The sequence below is a fragment of the Sturnira hondurensis genome, unplaced genomic scaffold (genome assembly GCF_014824575.4).
Source record: "Sturnira hondurensis isolate 20B ecotype Veracruz unplaced genomic scaffold, ASM1482457v3 Scaffold0000780, whole genome shotgun sequence".
NCBI classification, from domain to species: domain Eukaryota; kingdom Metazoa; phylum Chordata; class Mammalia; order Chiroptera; family Phyllostomidae; genus Sturnira; species Sturnira hondurensis.
Window position 1 is genome coordinate 4590159 of NW_028073411.1, and position 16954 is coordinate 4607112.

At 42.0% G+C, this 16954-nt stretch overlaps 1 protein-coding gene and 1 long non-coding RNA gene across 2 annotated transcripts in view; one reads left to right on the forward strand and one right to left on the reverse strand.

Annotated features, from left to right (window-relative positions):
• Positions 1-4993: 4993 nt before the first annotated feature.
• LOC118986136 (uncharacterized) lies at positions 4994-9523 on the reverse strand. Its single transcript, XR_005066311.1, has 3 exons — positions 9444-9523; positions 6092-6179; positions 4994-5846 (listed from the first exon to the last, which is right to left on the reverse strand). It is a non-coding gene; the product is annotated as an uncharacterized LOC118986136 (long non-coding RNA).
• The window catches only part of SEPSECS (Sep (O-phosphoserine) tRNA:Sec (selenocysteine) tRNA synthase), a 37110-nt gene continuing 29544 nt past the window's right edge, over positions 9389-16954 (forward strand). The window contains exons 1-5 of the mRNA XM_037044855.1: positions 9389-9645; positions 10428-10582; positions 12554-12672; positions 12989-13147; positions 15679-15832. Of these exons, the coding sequence (XP_036900750.1) occupies positions 9532-9645; positions 10428-10582; positions 12554-12672; positions 12989-13147; positions 15679-15832 (701 nt within the window). The 5' untranslated portion in view covers positions 9389-9531. The remainder of the gene's footprint in view (positions 9646-10427; positions 10583-12553; positions 12673-12988; positions 13148-15678; positions 15833-16954) is intronic.

Genomic DNA, 16954 nt, shown 5'->3' on the forward strand with positions numbered 1-16954 from the left:
ACTGCTCTACCACCCGCCATAACTCCAAGTCCAAGGCCTCTGAAACTCTTCCTCCGTCTCTTTTAAATGTCAGCAAGCCCCAGGCTCCGGGCCGGCTCACAGACTCCTGACAGGGCTCCTGCAGCTTTTTTCTTGCTCCTGCTTTTATCTGGGTAGTGTACCTTTATAACTATATCTGCAGCTTTACCGCTTGGAGGAAGCTTTCTCTACCTCCCTGTCTTTGCACTGGAGAGAGAATTGCTTTCCTCATCCCAGGGAAGTCCTGAAATTACTTCCTGCTACATCCACATCTACTTTTATTTCATCTTTCTCCATCTGAAAGAAGGAAGATGAAGGTGAGACCATGCTTTCTGAATTCTCTGAGTCTCAGCAAAATGTAATTACTGCATTTCCCCCCTTTTTCTAATCACAGGAGACTTCTCTGAACAGCCTCGTTACAGATTCTACTGCTCCCTCATTTCTTCCTTCCAACTGCTCTTTGAAGCTTGGCCTTGGTGTGGAAGTTATTTTGCTTTAGATTGCTTGAGCAGCCTCATTAATGAGGTTGATGACAGCCAGATCCTGCCATGCTTCTTAAAAGACTTGTCATTTTCCCTACCCCAAACACCCGAGAACACACGCGAATGGAATGGCAAAGTGATGTGGTCATTTGTCTGTTTGCATCGCCACTGGGAAACATTTCCTCGAGTTCGAGTGCCTTCATCACAGGAGGTGTCATCTACTCCTCCCTGGCCCCTGCTATCTCTCTGCTCTCCACTTCTGGCTTTATTCATCCACCATCAAATGATAAGCCATCTTTGGGACCCATTTTTATCACTTATTCACTCAAAAATGTTTCCGAATGCACACCATGTGCCAGGCACATGATAGCTGCTGGGAGGAATAGGTAAAAAGGTAAAAAGTAATCAACTCATTAAAAAATTTGAAAAAATATGGTTTTTTTTTTTACTTCAAATTAAGTTCCTACTTCCATAATGTGGTCAGGGAAGGCTTCTCAGAGGAGGTGACATTCACAGTGAAGGAAGAGTAAGAACCAGCCATACAGATGTGAGAGAGCATTTAAGGCAGCAGACACAGCATGTGAGAAGGTCTGGAGGTGGGAAAAGTGAAAAGTTGGTGTTTCATGGTCTGCAAAGGGGGTCAGCAGGGTGGGAGCCCAGCAACTCAAGCAGGGGAGCACAGCGCTAGATAGCAATGAGGTCCAGACCTTACAGAGCCTTAGGAGTCAAGGTGAAGGGTCTGGACTGTGTGCTCAGTGTGATGGGAAAGTGTTGAAGGTTCTAAGCAGGCAAAAGATGTGCTTTGATGAATACTCTCTGCTGAGTGGGGACCGGGCAGGGACAGAAGATGATGAGGAAAGGTAGAAGCAGACAGGCCATTGCAGTTGTCCTCTGCAACGGGGGGATTACAGAGGGTGGGGGGTGCAGGTGGAGAGAAAGGGGTGGGGTGTGCCTGATAAGATGGCCGGTAGAGGAGATCCGAGTGGGGATGGAGTGGAGGGGTCTGTGACACCTTTTGGGTTTTCAGCATCAAGGGCCCCTGGCACCAATATGGTGGGCACCTTTTCTTGTCTCTGACAGCGGGGGGGAAGTGGTGAAGAGCTTAGCCTGCAGAGGCAGACAGCCCGGTGTGAATCCTGGCTCCTTCCTTTGACTAACGCGTGGTCTCATGTGGCTTCTCTGGGCTTAGCCTCTTCACTTGTAAAATGGGACGAGGAAAATCACACATAAATCCAAAGGGTAGCTTACTGCAGGGAAAGTCCTTAAAGCAGAGCCTGGCACGCAGGCTCAGGGTTAGCTCCTGTTAGTGTAAGCCAGAAGGACCAGGTGTCTGAGAGGCCTTCACTCTCCACCCGCCTTTACAGCAGGATGTAGTGCTCTGAGGCATCTCCAAAATAGACCTAATGATCCCATAGCGGGTTAACAAGAAAAACCGATTTTACTAAGTGTTTTATAGGGTCATGGGAGATGAAGATTTCCTCTAGAGTGCACACCGTTTCCTTGTAAACCTCCTGTTGAAAATCCGGCCTCTTTTCTCCCTCCCTGGGCACTCGCCACATACCTACCCCCAAGCCCCCAACCTCGCTCCCTTCTTGCAGTTTTTGTGGCCTCGGGACAGGGACTAGCCCTCTCGCTTCACCGTTATTTTTTTCACAGAAACCACGATTGGTTTTGCTGATAGTCAAGGAGTAGGGGGGCGGGGAGTATATAGCAGAAAAGAAAAAAAGGCCAAAACTTTCTGAGCTAAGATTTTATCTGGAGTTAGTAAAGGAGTAGAAAAATAAACCCAAAGAAAAAAGAAGGAAAGGAATAATGGAGATAAGACCAGAAATTAGGAAAATAGAGAACACAGAGAGGATTGGCAAGATCAATGGTGAAACGTTCTAGAAAATACCTGACACTCTTCAAAACTTGCAGTCGTGGAAAACAAACAGACAAACACCCTGAGAAATAGTCATAAACTAAGGCAACTAAGAGACATGATTACAGAAAGCAATGTGATATCCTGGATTGACATGTCAGGAAAGGCAAGCAGAGTAGCTTCAGGTAGAGTTGATGCCGAGTCTGGTATTAATGACAAGGGAGGGACAAACATTTTGTTGATTGTCCTGAGGTCTTGAGTAAAATGATATCTCTATCCATTTGGTGTCTTTACTTGCAACGTGTTGCAAGGGGTAGTAGGGTCTGAGAAGACCTTCGGATATCAGGCCGTCAGCTAGAGCGTGGAACCGTTCCTCTGCTTCTGACTTCAAGAGACACCGTGGATGTCTGTTTGGGTACTGGGATCTATCTACCCTCTGGGTTCCACCCTGATTTTTTTTTTTTTTTTGGTGTTAGTNATGTCAGGAAAGGCAAGCAGAGTAGCTTCAGGTAGAGTTGATGCCGAGTCTGGTATTAATGACAAGGGAGGGACAAACATTTTGTTGATTGTCCTGAGGTCTTGAGTAAAATGATATCTCTATCCATTTGGTGTCTTTACTTGCAACGTGTTGCAAGGGGTAGTAGGGTCTGAGAAGACCTTCGGATATTAGGCTGTCAGCTAGAGCGTGGAACCGTTCCTCTGCTTCTGACTTCGAGAGACACCGTGGATGTCTGTTTGGGTACTGGGATCTATCTACCCTCTGTGTTCCACCCTGATTTTTTTTTTTTTGGTATTAGTGGACTTTGAAGGCCACAGAGTGTCAGGTATGATGTTAAAGACCATTACCCGGGTGTGCATCGAATATAACAGGGAAGGCAAAGTTATATCCAGGGCAGGCACAACTTGATTACGAATAGAAAAGTTCTCTAGAACTTTAAGAAACAGTTCCTCGGTTGAGCATTCAATATTACAATTCTATTTGCAGAGTAAGCCTCTCCTTATTAAATCTGCAGGGGTGATGTCACAGCTCACGAAGAAATATTTTTCATTCAAGGGCCCAGGTTACATACAGTTAAGGGCTGGGAGATAGGAAAAATACGTGGGTGCTCTGACACATAAGAAGAGGCTGAGCAAAAATGAGGGGGTTAATGTGGTCAGAGCAGTGCCCTACCACCAGAAGCAATGAGGTTGAACACCTGTGTTTGTTGAACTTGAGTGTTTAAGGGTGAGTGGGGATATTGGAGGTTCTCCTTCTCCACGCTGACCAGAATGAAGGGCTTTTCACTGTCTTGGTGTTTGTAAGATGGGACGTTCTCTTTTCCGAGTGTCCCGTCTGTTTACATTAGCTACACTGCCCTTGTCAAATATGGTGGCTCAGGAAGTGGGCCACCTAGCTGTTTGATTTGCACGATCATAGTTTATTTTGGATTCTGTCTGTCTTTTATGCTAAATCCCTCTCAATGTTCTGACAGGTGCTTTAGTTCAGGCAAAGGTGCTATTTCCCATTCTAATTTTTGTTTTTGAATTAGGCTTCCAGTTTTAGGTTTAACTCCACTGACAGAAGGAGATGAAAAGGCTGCTTTTACACTCATGCCTTCATTAACTCCTGAATGATATCTGAAGCTATTTTCCAGTCTATCAGAAAAATCTCCCATATTTTCATCTTTTTCTGTTTGCATGATTGAATTATGGCCCAATAAATTTTTTATTGGAAATGTTTTGGGAAACTATTTCTAGGAGATTTTGCCCTACTTTTCAGGCCATTTTATTTTTTAAAATTACTTATTTTTTTAGAGAGAGGGGAAGGGAGGGTGAAAGAGAGGGAGAGAAACATCGATGTGAGAGAGAAACATCAATTGGTTGCCTCAAATCCACAACCTAGGCATGTGCCCTGACCAGGAATCAAACCAGCAACCTTTTTGCTTTGCAGGATGACACCCAGCCAACTGCGTCACACAGGTCAGGACCAGGATCTTTTTTTTTTTTCCAAACCCTAGTTTTGTTGTGGAAAGAGAGACCTTGTAGATTCCTTCTTGGGACAGTCCAATCAGCCACCCATGATTTAGTGTCTGAGGTTCTGACCAACATGTGTACAAGCTGATGTGAAGTAACCCTGAATCATATACACCAAAAAGAATGTTAAATTCTTTTAGGAATAGTTGCTGCTCTTGTTGGAAAGTAGGGAGGATCCTTAATCACAGCCCTTACTTCATCTTGGGTCCAAAGTTGAAATTCTACCGCGGCCTGCATACCTGGCTCATCCAAGGGATATATTTTTACAGGCAATTAGTATTTTGTGGTCTTCGAAGAGTTTTGGGAAAAGGTAGGGGGTCTGGTCAAGAGGAAGAGAAGGGAGTAGTTGATGGAGGTGAGGAAAGAGAGAGAGTCAGACGGGTAAAGGGGAAGAGGGATATTGGATGTAGGGAGGCAACTGAGGCACAGGAGAGGAAGGATATACTAGAAAATGAGTCCAGTTTGTTGTTGCCTAAGTTGGTCAAATTGTCCAGTAGCTTCAGACAAATAATTTTTTTAGTGAAATAAGTTTTGAACCAGAATTTCTTTAGAAGGATTCTACATACCAATCAAAAACTGCTTCCCATTGACCTGAGAAATCTTAATTCCCCTTCTTTTCTAAGGCGCCTATTGAATAAAAAATTCATTTCAGTCAAATGTCCGCCAGAGTGGCCACTGAAGGTTCAAATCCTCGTTGCTGAAGCTACATCACTTAGAGAACTAGGCACCTGAGTTAGGATTGTAATGAGAACACAGAAAAGAAGCAGCGGTTTCTCCTGGAGGAGGAGGGGATTTAGGCTTGGAGGACCCCAGGAGAGCTGGCAACAGCTAGTTTAAAGTGACGCTTGTGCTCATAGTGTCTCAGGCCCCCCTCCTGACGCTTGGCCCCCTCTGAGCACAGACCTGACAATCTGTGCCTCATGGCAGGTAGAAAATTAGAGTACATTCTCTCTCTAACTTACGGGCAAATTCTCAGGGCAAAAAATCAAGACAGCAGGGACCTTGCCTAGTTTCGTTGGTTACCCTCGACAAAGTTTGTCCAAATGGACGCCAGTTTGGAGAGAACTGCAAACTGATTGGTCTACAAGGCCGCTCCAGCAACAGGTTTCTAGGGCCCAGGCCTGTGTCCCACCCTCTGATTCTGCCTCTTATGACAAACAACACTTTTAGGCAGCACAATTCAAAATAGAAGTACAAAAGAGAGCCGACAAAGATGAAAAGGAATAGCTTGATTCCACCAAGAATGACAAACAAAGGGATCCAATAACAAAACCTGGGTACCAAACTTGGAATAAATCGTTGAGCTCAATGCAAAGACAGCGGAGTTCATACCCAGCACAGACATGCCACAATGGCACACACTTGACAAGCCACAAGCAGCAAGGTACAAGGGGCCTTTGCGGATACCTTGTTGGGTTGAAGGCTGGGGTCGATGGTGACAAAACTGTGTCTCAATGGAGTCTTCAGGAAAACTGGAAATAAACAAAGGCCACTCGAATAACAAACAGATTTTAAGAGCTTGTTAGAGCAAAGGAGTTTGTCACCATCACTTACATTTGGAAGCCTCAAAGGCAGAGAGGGGAATGGAAAAAACTGAGGGAAAAAATTGGGTAAAAATTGAGGAAATGTTCAGCCCTTGCTGGTGTGGCTCAGTTGGTTGGAACATTGTCCTCTACACCAAAAGCCTGGGGGTTTGACTCCTGGTCAGGGCACATACCTGTGTTGCGAGTTTGAACCCCTGGGTGGGGAGCGAATGGGAGGCAACCAATTGATGTTTCTCTCTCACGTTGATTTTTTCTCTCTCCCTTCCTCTCTCTCTCTAAAAAAAATCAATAAACATATTTAAAAAATGAGGAAAAGTTCAGGTGTACTCTGGTTGTACTCTGGTTGGAGCTTGTTGGCAAAGGGAAGACGAAAGTTGGCAAACTAGAAATGAGCATCTTATGTCATTGGTTTGGCAAGTCTATTTGGCTTTCTCCGGTTTGTTCTGAGATAGATGCAGGTGAAAAAATTGCGAAACTGGCAGTCATGGACCATGTTTTAACTCTTCTGGGAGGATGGCTGCAGGGGTTTTGGTTTGGCTTCCTGGGCCAGAACCGATTTGCTGCCATGGCTGTGGGTTGGGGTTCTCATCCGGCCCTTGTCCATTTATATAATCAGTCTATCGAGGCGAAGATGTCATTGAGCAGTTAGATTTCATTTAATCATCATAACTATCCCCTCCCTGACCCTATTTTACAAACGAGGAAAGCAAAGCTCAGGGACTATGAATAATGTATCCAAGGCCACACAACTAGTGACACAAGCAAAATTTAGAACCACAAATGTTGGGGCCTATTTTTAACTATGTTACATCTTCTAAGACCATAGAATTATTCTGATGCTGTCCTACTTGCTAGAAATAGTAGGTACTCAAAAATTTTGGAACACTTCTTTGGAGATTGCCTCCACCACCTGGATTTTTTGGGATCCTTCAGTGACGGCATGCCTTGCTGGATTTAGTTTTTGGAAACAAACATTTTTCCAAATTAAGACTGGTGAATAGTGTGAGAGAACCCGCTGGCTCAAAACCTAGTGTAGGCATTGGTGGTTGAGCTGGATCTTGGGATTTTTGCACATTTTGCACGTGATCAACAAAGCAGCTTTGAGAGCGGTTCTGGACTGCTCTGCCTGGTTTCAGGAATTGTAACTCTACCCCCCCATGGCTAATGATGAGTGAGTGCCCTCCGGAATAAGAGCCACAGGAGACAAAGCTTGTCTCTGGTAGCGAATACTGCCTCAGTTTCCTCCATGCCCCCAAAGCATAGTCAGAAGTCAGAGACGGGTAAGACTCCTCAGAGGAGGGGCAACCTAAGCCAGCTCGATCACTTGGGAGGCCTTCATGGAAGGACGGGGTGGGGGCTGCAACAAAGAGTGAGCAGTGGACCCTTGCCCGCACTCCCCCCCCCGCCCCGCCCCCAGCTATGTGACATAGACCGAGACCCCACGTGCTCTGGGAGAAGTGCTTCCTGGCTCTAATCCACTTACGCCTGAATACCTGATGGGGAGGGGTATAGCTCCTTGCCTTGTCAGAGCAGATCCTGGCGTGGGGGGCGGGGGCGGGAGGGGAAATCTGGCATCACAAAGATTTCTTGGAAAACCTGTGAAATCTGCTCTGCTAAGAGTGCTTTCATTCATATGTTAAGGGTCTGAGCAGGAAACCCTAAAGTTTCTGCAAAACTTCCTTCCTGACAGACACTGACTGAGACTAAACCCTCAGATTTCTTTGAAATGTTTTCTACTGTTTGATCCTTGCCACCCTGTATTCCTGTGTATTACAACTCAATAAAAGCCCCTGGAGAAAGGGGCTCAAGGCCTTTTTCCTTGGAGAAACTGGCCACCTCTCCTCCTCAAGCAGAACACGTCTTGGTAGTGTTTACTTTCATCCATGGCGGACGGGGGACTTGTGGGAAAAGTTGCCCCCGCAGAGAGCTTTTCCGAAGGAAAACTTGTAAAAACAGTTGCATATTTGGGAATAAGAGCTCCACTTTCCAAAGTTTGAAAGCTAATGCTTATTTTTTAAAAAAATAAGCTAAATTTTCATTATTTTTGCAATTTACCTTTCTGTGTAGTTTTACACAGTTCTCAAATTGTCTACATCATTCAACAAATATTTGTCAAACATCTATTATATGTTCAATGTGTGCTTTGAACATAGATATGAAATACAGCCCTGTTAGCCAGGATCTCAAGAATCTAGTTAAGGAAGATAGAAAGTTAAAAACTGAAATTCTATTAGACAAGTACCGTGGCTTATAAATGACAGGATACCCCAGCAACACACAGTAGAACAGTGGCAAGTTAGTACATGTTAAACCACTGACTCCTGGTGGCGTGGGGGTCCACCTGGAAGGGCCTGATTTTTAGTGTTTGCCAGTTTCCATGGTGTAAATACTCCCACCATGGCCAATTGCAAGCTACCGACATGATGCCATCAAAAAGGAGGTTGGATAGGGATGTGTAGCAGCACACATTGCATTCTATTTCCACCGTGCAGATGAAATCGATGTGAATTATGTCAAAATCACGGGCAACAGTAAAATGTAGTAAAATAGGAAGTGAAAAGTTTGAGCTTCTGTTTTTGTTACTTTTGTAACAAAGTAGCAGTTAACTTCATTGTAAGCTTATTTATTGTTAAAGAACAGCTGTATTTAAAAACCTGCTCAGGAAATCATTGAACATTTAACAATCAGCACTTGCAAGTAAGTGTGAACCAGTGCAAACGGGCTGTAGCACATCCCTGGACAAGAGCAATGCCAGGAATTACCGTGGATTCACCTAAGGTGAAGATTGCAAGCAAATTGAAAGCAGGGATCCTGTCTTTTCATTTCTGTATTTCTGGCACCTAGCTCTAGGTTGTTGATTGGTCAACGTAAATCATTAAAGCAGTATTTTTAAAAAATTAGCCACTAATATATTCTGGGAACTATTCTAAGGGCTTGAGGTTGGGACCGGGTGGATTTGGCAGTAAAAACCAATGCACTGCCTTTAGGGAGTTTGCTTCATAGGGCTGCGTGTGTGTATGTGTAACAACGAACTTCTATCTTAGAAGGCAGTGGGTGATAGGGGTAAAAATTCTGTAGTGCAAAGGAGAAAAAGAGTGAAGAACTACTATTTTATAAGAGTTTGTGAGACGTATGAAGTAAGGATGAACTGCTCCGGAACACGAGAAACGCGGTCCAAGGAAGGCTGAAGCACAGACAGTGAGCGGCTCTCACCATCCAATAGGACTGGCCCTGAGTAACGTAGGAGGTGTTTTCTTCGGGGAACCCCACGTCCTAGCCCTCCACTTTCCTCTGCCCTTCTGCACAAGTGCAAGGTCCTTCCTTACAGTCCTTCTCAGACCCTAGGGATCAACTAGACCAATCGGAGGCAGGGAGGCGGGGCTAACTTCAGTGTCCTCTGAAGCTCGCCGGACGCGCTGCCACCCCCACGCATGCTCAAAGTCGCTGGTTTCTCGGTGCACCGGCCGTGGCGGTTCGCGCATGTGCGAAAGCGAGACGCGTTTTTGACCTAAGGTCTTGCCGTACCGTCCAGGCGGAGCGTTGCCTCCGGGTTTTGTTGTGTGTCCGTTTCGTGTCGACTGTTCGTTGTCCCGCCACGGTTGCTACCGGCACGATGAACCGGGAGAGTTTCGCGGCCGGCGAGAGGCTAGTGTCGCCGGCGTACGTGCGGCAGGGCTGTGAGGCCCGCCGCTCGCACGAGCACCTCATACGGCTGCTTCTGGAGAAGGTACCAGACTGTCCCTCCGCAGCCGCTGAGCCCCCAGGCACCGACCCGCTCCCCGGGACTGCTGAGTCCCGCGTCCCTCGCTCCTGTTTGCAGGTTGAGAGCTGTCCTCGGAGGCTGTCGCAGCTTGTCGTGCACTGTGCGGACTTGCTGCGCTCAGCTCCTCAACCTCGCCAAAGCCGGCAGGACCCAGAGAGTGTCATTAGGGGGTGTGTGAGGGTCGACCTTTTGAGTCTCGTTTGTGTAACTTCGAGATGCGGAAGTGAACGGGAGTCCCGCTTAGTGTACTTGTTCGCGGAAGGGGCAAAGTTCGCACCTCCCATCAAGTACTCGGGGAACACGTGTGTGTAAACCTCGGCGTACTAGCTCGAACCAAGTGTTGCCTCGGAACGTCCCGGGTCTCCCTTCTGCCAGCATTTCCGAATTTTAATTTCGCTTAAGTTTGACAACCTCTAGTTTTAACACTCTGGTTTGAAGGATCTGCGTTGAAGATAAGGTTTTCCTGGTTTTCAGTGACCTGCAATTTAAAACCCGAGTGAATCATCATGTTCATTTATTCCTTCTTGCAATCTGTAGGTAATTGTAATAATACAGTGTAACATACACCGTTTTGCCTATTGGAGGTTTCTTCATAGTACTCAATTTCTGTCTGAATTTAGACAGCAAGGAATAGGGCAAAAATAACATTAAAATATTTTTAAAGTCATTGAAGTGGGTTTGGGGGAACGATGAAACCATCTTAAATAGGATTAAATTATAATTCGATGTAATTTGTTTGTTTTAAGGGCAAATGTCCGGAAGACGGTTGGGATGAAAGCACGCTCGAACTCTTCCTGCATGAACTCGCAATCATGGATAGCAACAATTTCCTGGGCAATTGCGGAGTGGGAGAAAGGGAAGGGAGGGTGGCGTCGGCGTTAGTTGCTCGGCGTCATTACAGGTATTTTTTTCAAATACCATGTGAAAACATTTCTTGTTTTCTTTCTTTTTTCTCCTAAAACCAATGGTGGCGGTATTTATCATATTAGATTATAAAATGTCTGTCTGGAACCTACTTCTTCCTTACTTAAATAGAAATGTAAACTCTGCAACTATTTCATCTGAGTAGTTGCTTTTCAAAGAGAGTAGGGTAAACGTTTTTGACAGGTTCTGGGTGGTTAATCCTACCGGCTATACGTTTTTGTTAAGAACAGTTAACCCAGGAAACCTAGTGTTTGTAAGAATTTAAAACATGTTAAGATTTCTTCTGTGTTTCTTTCCTGCAGTCACAAGTTGTTTTTTTTTTAAATTTGTTTGTTTTTTTTGAGGACAACATATAGGTGGTACTTTAAGTGTTGTTCACATGCATCTAAACCGAATCCCATTTTATAGGCACCTTGCTTTTTGTTGCAGTAGATATAGGAAAGGGTGTATTAAATTTAATTTTAGATTATTAAGTCACTCTTTTATATTTTTATAAAAAGCATTTCTTCAGTTCTGATAACCATTTAATTGACAGTGATTCCAAATATAATCATTTCTCTATTCCCCAACCTTTCTGTGAAATACAGGTATACTCTTAAAAACTCCTGTCTTCCATGATTTCAAATCATGGTGAAATTTTCCATCCTGTAATACAATTTTGTTTCAGTCAAACCACCAAACTTCTAGTTTGATCAAAAGGTACAAACTTCAAGTTATAAAATACATATGTGGTGGGATGTAAGGTACAGCATGGTGTCTGTAATTAATAATACTGTATTGTATATTTGAAAGTTGCTGAGAGATAGACCTTGAAAGTTCTCATCACAAGAAAGAAAAATGTGTTACTTTGTATGGTGATGGATGTAAACTAACTTGTGGGGATTGTTTTATAATATATACAAGTATGGAATCATTATTTTGTATATCTGAAACTAATATGTTATATGTGTCAGTTAAAAAAATCCATTGCAGTTAAAACCATGGTAATGAATGTGTATCTTGGGTGAAAAATTCATGTTAAAAATGGACTGATGATGGTTGATATTAACTGTAAAAAATTCTTTGTACATGAGGTTTCAGTGGTAATGAAGTGCGAAACTAATGTCCTGTGATAATTCCAGTGTATAGAATTTCTGATCTATTTTACTGTAAATTACAAATAGATTTTTAAGACTATTTAGAGGTTTTTTTAAATAGCATATAACATCTAATTTAAAATGAGTGGATTTGCATACAGATTTTTAAAAAATGGATTAAGGCAACATTTGAAATATCAACTCATCCCCACGGGAACTTAGCCCCCTGCTCTGGTTAGGGGAAAAGAAAAGAAAGAAGATAATTTAATTTAGCATATGTTCTGTTTTTCTACTATTGTACAGCAAACCACTTAGAAATTTAGTGGCTTAAAACAGTAATTTATTATCTCATAGTTCTGAGGGTGCTGCACTTAGGTTGCTGGGAGCTCGGGGGTCCTCTCCATGTGGCTTTGGCTTCTCCCAGCAAGGCATGTGGATTGTAAGAGGGAGCCCCTAAAGAGCAAGCCTTTCAAGAGGCTTGGTAGAAGCTTCAAGGCTTCTTATGATCTAACTCTGAAGTGCCACACCATTCCTTCTGCTAGATTCTCTCTGGCCAAACAAGTCACTAAGGCCAGGCCAGATTCAAGTGGAGGGAATTAGACTCTGTCTCTTGATGTGGCAGTACCGTGTGGGCATAGGGAAGAAAGGAATTAATGGTGGCCACCTTTGGAGACTAGATATCACAGCATAGTTGATGAATTTGTTTCAATTTAATAGGATATTTGTATAATAGTAATAGCTGATGAAATGTATCTGTAATAGTTAACTATTGCACCTGGTATTTTTTTAGCTATTGAATTTGTATATTTAGACAGTGGATTACTTAGAGCACTGAATATTTTTGTCTATTTGCTGGCTCATTTTTTGCTTAGGTTCATTCATGGAATTGGACGATCAGGTGATATTTCTGCTGTGCAACCAAAAGCTGCAGGTTCCAGCCTTTTGAACAAAATTACCAATTCTTTGGTCCTGGACATCATAAAAATTGCTGGTAAGTGCTGTGTTAATCATAATACTTTTGGCTGACCACTCATGCCTTTACCTAATTTCTTTTATTAATACATCTCACTGAAAGGATATAAATAGCTTTTGAAAAGACATGTATATGTAAAACCTTTAGAATAAGATAGAAACTCAGAGCCATAAGGATGGAGGATGAATTTGGCTGTGAGCTTCCTGAGAGTGTGTACAGAGCAAGAAGCACTAAATCTACAACTTCTGTTATTTGCTAGAAATACATCATTTCTTTAAGAAGATGCTGGTTCTTTAATGGCATAACTAATTTCTGTTTTACTTTTTATTCCTAGGTGCCCATACAGTGACCAGTTGCTTTGTAGTGCCTATGGCAACTGGTATGAGTCTAACTCTGTGTTTCTTAACATTACGACACAAAAGACCAAAGGCAAAGTATATTATTTGGCCACGAATAGACCAGAAGTCCTGCTTTAAGTCCATGATCACTGCAGGTAAAAGGAGAAGTGTTGTATGTAATGTCTTCAATATCACAGTTAGACATTTCAGACTTTTAATGTAAAGAAAGATAAATGGAAAGAAACGAAACCTGTTCTTGTTCTTCTTTTTATTCTGCAAGATATGCATAAAATTTACCATTTTTAAGTGTACAGGTCCATGACATTCACCTTGTTGTGCAGCTACCACCACCCTTCGCCTCCAGAACTTTTCATCCTCTGAGACTGGAGCTCTGCCCACTGAACAGTCACTGCCCTGTCCTTGCCACTCCGAGTCCCTAGCCATAATCATTCTACTTTCAGTCCATGAATTTGACTGTTGTAGGCCCTTCACATAAGTAGAGTGTTTGTCTTTTGCAACTGACTTATTTTACTGATGTCTTTAAGATTTAATCCATGGTGTAGTATGTGGCAGAATTTCTTTCCTTTTTAAGGCCTAATAATTCCATACATACAAAATGTGTGAATCCCACATTTTGTTAGTGAATTTGTTCATAAATTCATTAATAGACACTTAGGTTGCTTCTAACTGTTGGGCATTGTAAATAATGTTGCTGTGAGCATGGGTGCACCAGTACCTGCCTGAGCCCCTGCTTTGAATTCTTCTGAAAAGTGGAATTCAAAATACATACTCAGAAGTGAAGTTTCTGGATCGGATGTTCCTGTTGTTTAAAATGAGGTTATGAATAGCTACCTCACTAGGTTGTCTTGAGGATTAAGTGGGATGACATATAAAGTGCCCAACAATAATTCCTGGAGCATGAAAGGTGCTTAGAAATGTTGGTTGAATAGACGTGAGTGGAGTACACATAAGTTACCACCATGAGTCAAAGTGCAAGGATAACATATTTGGCTTTCTTAAGTCAAATTTGAATATTTAAGGTCATTTTTGAGTGGCTTCAGTCTGTTATATGAAATGAACAGTATTGGGCCATAATTAAACTGCATATGTGTAAATAATCCCAAAGAAACTCATGTAAAGAGATTTATAAGAAGAACTTATAGCAGAAACTGAGCAACTTTTAAAAATATGCTGATTTATTTTAAGTGGTATAATGTTGTCAAGTCTCTTAATTTACATCCTGTTAACCAAATAATTGATAACCAAACTTAGGGAAAAGATTGCTTTACTGAAAAACTGAAAACTTTTTTCCAAAAGATGTTACGGTTTGGACTGCAATGTACAGTTTATTCTTTTCCAGGATAGCCTCTATTCTTAGGAAGCAGGATAGTTGTATTCTTTAAAAAAGCTTGTATTTTACTTGTTTGAAAGCCAAAATAGTGTTGGGTCTAGAGAATCTGAGAAATAGAAAATTAGCCGTCCTCAGGGAGGTACTTATTTAAGTCAAGTTTTATGTGTTTGTTTTAATAGCTGTGAAGGTATGAATTAACCTGCCCATCTCTGCATCGCATATTTGAAATGATGATTTTATAGTGGCAGAGGTTTTATATGTTTGTAGATAGGATGCAGACAACTTGATGTGGATTCTAAAACACAGAAGAAAACTACTTGCTGTTAACTTTGTTATAACTTGTAGTGTGTGAACTTGGGGGAGCTACTTAATCTTCCTGAACTTTTGCTTCCTTATCTTTGAAATGAGTGAGTTGAGCTAAACGGCTTCTAAATCCCTTTGGGCTTTTAAATCCATGAATGTAGCTTGGCTGCTAGATTTGGTATTTGGGACGACTGAAGATGTGACTGCACAACTTCATGTGCAAAATTTCTCAGGTTTATTTTCTACCCAGTTTCTGAGACTTAAACACTAGAGTTTACTTTTACCCTAAGTACTCACTAGTATTGCAGAGTGCTTAGTTATGTAAGTGCTTTGTACATTATTTAGTGTATATATTGCTTATACAACTTTTTAAGTTTATGGGCATGTAAATATTCACTTACAAGTTTACATAGTTGTTATTTGGGTGGACTTTTGATCGCATGATAATTAAATATACTAGTTCAATTAAAAATTGAAAAATAATGTTCATATTTAGGTTACAGGGGAACTTGTAAGCTATGAGTCAGTAATCCCTAGACTACTAAAATTCATTACTCTTTTCTTTAGAGATAAAACATTCAGTTGGCAATTGTGATTTGCTTTCAATACTTGAGTTGTTATTTTTGTTTATCTCTGAATAAAACGAACTTTAAAATAAACCTTAAGCGTTGCAAGAGAACGTGTAGATTTGCTTTCTGTGGACTGAAACTGAACTGGACTACATCCATGATGTTATTGCTTTTGTAGGTATCTATTTAACATTCATTTTCCTTAACTCCCAGAATTAATCTTGTCATATCAAAGTGCTAAATAGATCTGTGGTCCTAGCTGTGGCCTGGTTGTCCCTCATGGTTTTTCGGCCTGCCCTGGACTCATCCCAGTACTGAGCCAGGTCTTTGTGGCTGGAGGAGGGTCCAGCAACCACATGACTGTGGAGAGTTCTTGTGTAGGGCAGCACTGTGCTCTGGATTGCCGGGGTCTTGTCTTGTTCCAGTTTACGCTAATGTTTTGATTTCTGCTTGGCTTGGTCAGGTTTTGAGCCTGTGGTGATAGAAAACGTTTTAGAAGGTGATGAGCTGCGCACAGACCTGAACGCGGTGGAAGCTAAAGTTGAGGAACTTGGGCCGGATAATGTGCTGTGTGTTCATTCCACTACATCCTGTTTTGCTCCACGGGTGCCTGACAGGTAAGTGGTGTGTGAATGTTGTCCTTTAGGCATCATCAGTCTTTCAAATAAAATGCACACGTACTAATTCTCAAAGGTGTGGAAGTAACGTTTGGCAGTAAATAGGTGAATGGACTGTTCTAAGAGAATAGATAGACTTTGTGGTGAAACAGCATTATTTCTTGAGAAAATTAAAATTTGATCTATAAGAAGGAGAAACAACCAGTAGTACCAAGTGTGGAGACCCCTTTATCACCTGAGTGGATGCAGAGCAACGGTTTCCTTGCTCTTTTTTGGTTTCTGATCTCCTAGCATCTTTTTCCCTCATTCTTTAATAGAAGTTTCTAAGCTAAATACTGGGTTTTTACTTGCTTTCATTGCTATCTCCACTGCTTTGCTCTTACAGTTAGTTTCCATATGTAGGAACTATCAGTAGTGACAGATTTTAAACAAATTTTTAGAACTATTTACTTAACTTTGGTTATTTTTTAATTGGAAGATTAATTTAGATGTACACTTAGGTGTACACAGTGGTTGTCTTTGCATTCTGAGAAAAATGCAAATGTTTAAGAAAATAAAAGCAAAACAAAAAAAAGCAAATGTTTACTTTTCTAAAGGATGCCCCCCAATTTTTATTGTGAAAGTATAGTAGACTTAGGTATAGGAATATAGCTTCCCAGGGTTCTTTTTAAAAATATTTTATTTGTTTATTTTTAGAGAGAGGGGAAGGGAGGGAGAATGAGAGGGAGAGAAACGTTGACTGGTTACCTCTCACAGCCCCCCAGCTGGGGACCTGGCCTACAACCCAGGCACGTGCCCTGACAGGGAATCAACCAGCAACCTTTCAGTTTGCAGGCTGGCACTCAATCCACTGAATCATACCAGCCAGAGCCAGATTTCAAGTTTTGACATAAAGTTTTTGTTTCCTTTTAACATTCTGAATAAAGTCCTAGTAATTTATTAGAACTATATTGACTTTGTACTTTTTTTGTAGCATCCATGGAATGACATAATATGGCAGTAATGAATGTGTATTAGCTTTTACTATCTTAAAAGGCAGACTTTCAGAGACAATTTTAAAACTATGCTCTTGAAAAGTGACCTTGCTTCAATCATGAATGTGAATTTGCTTTAAGAATATCT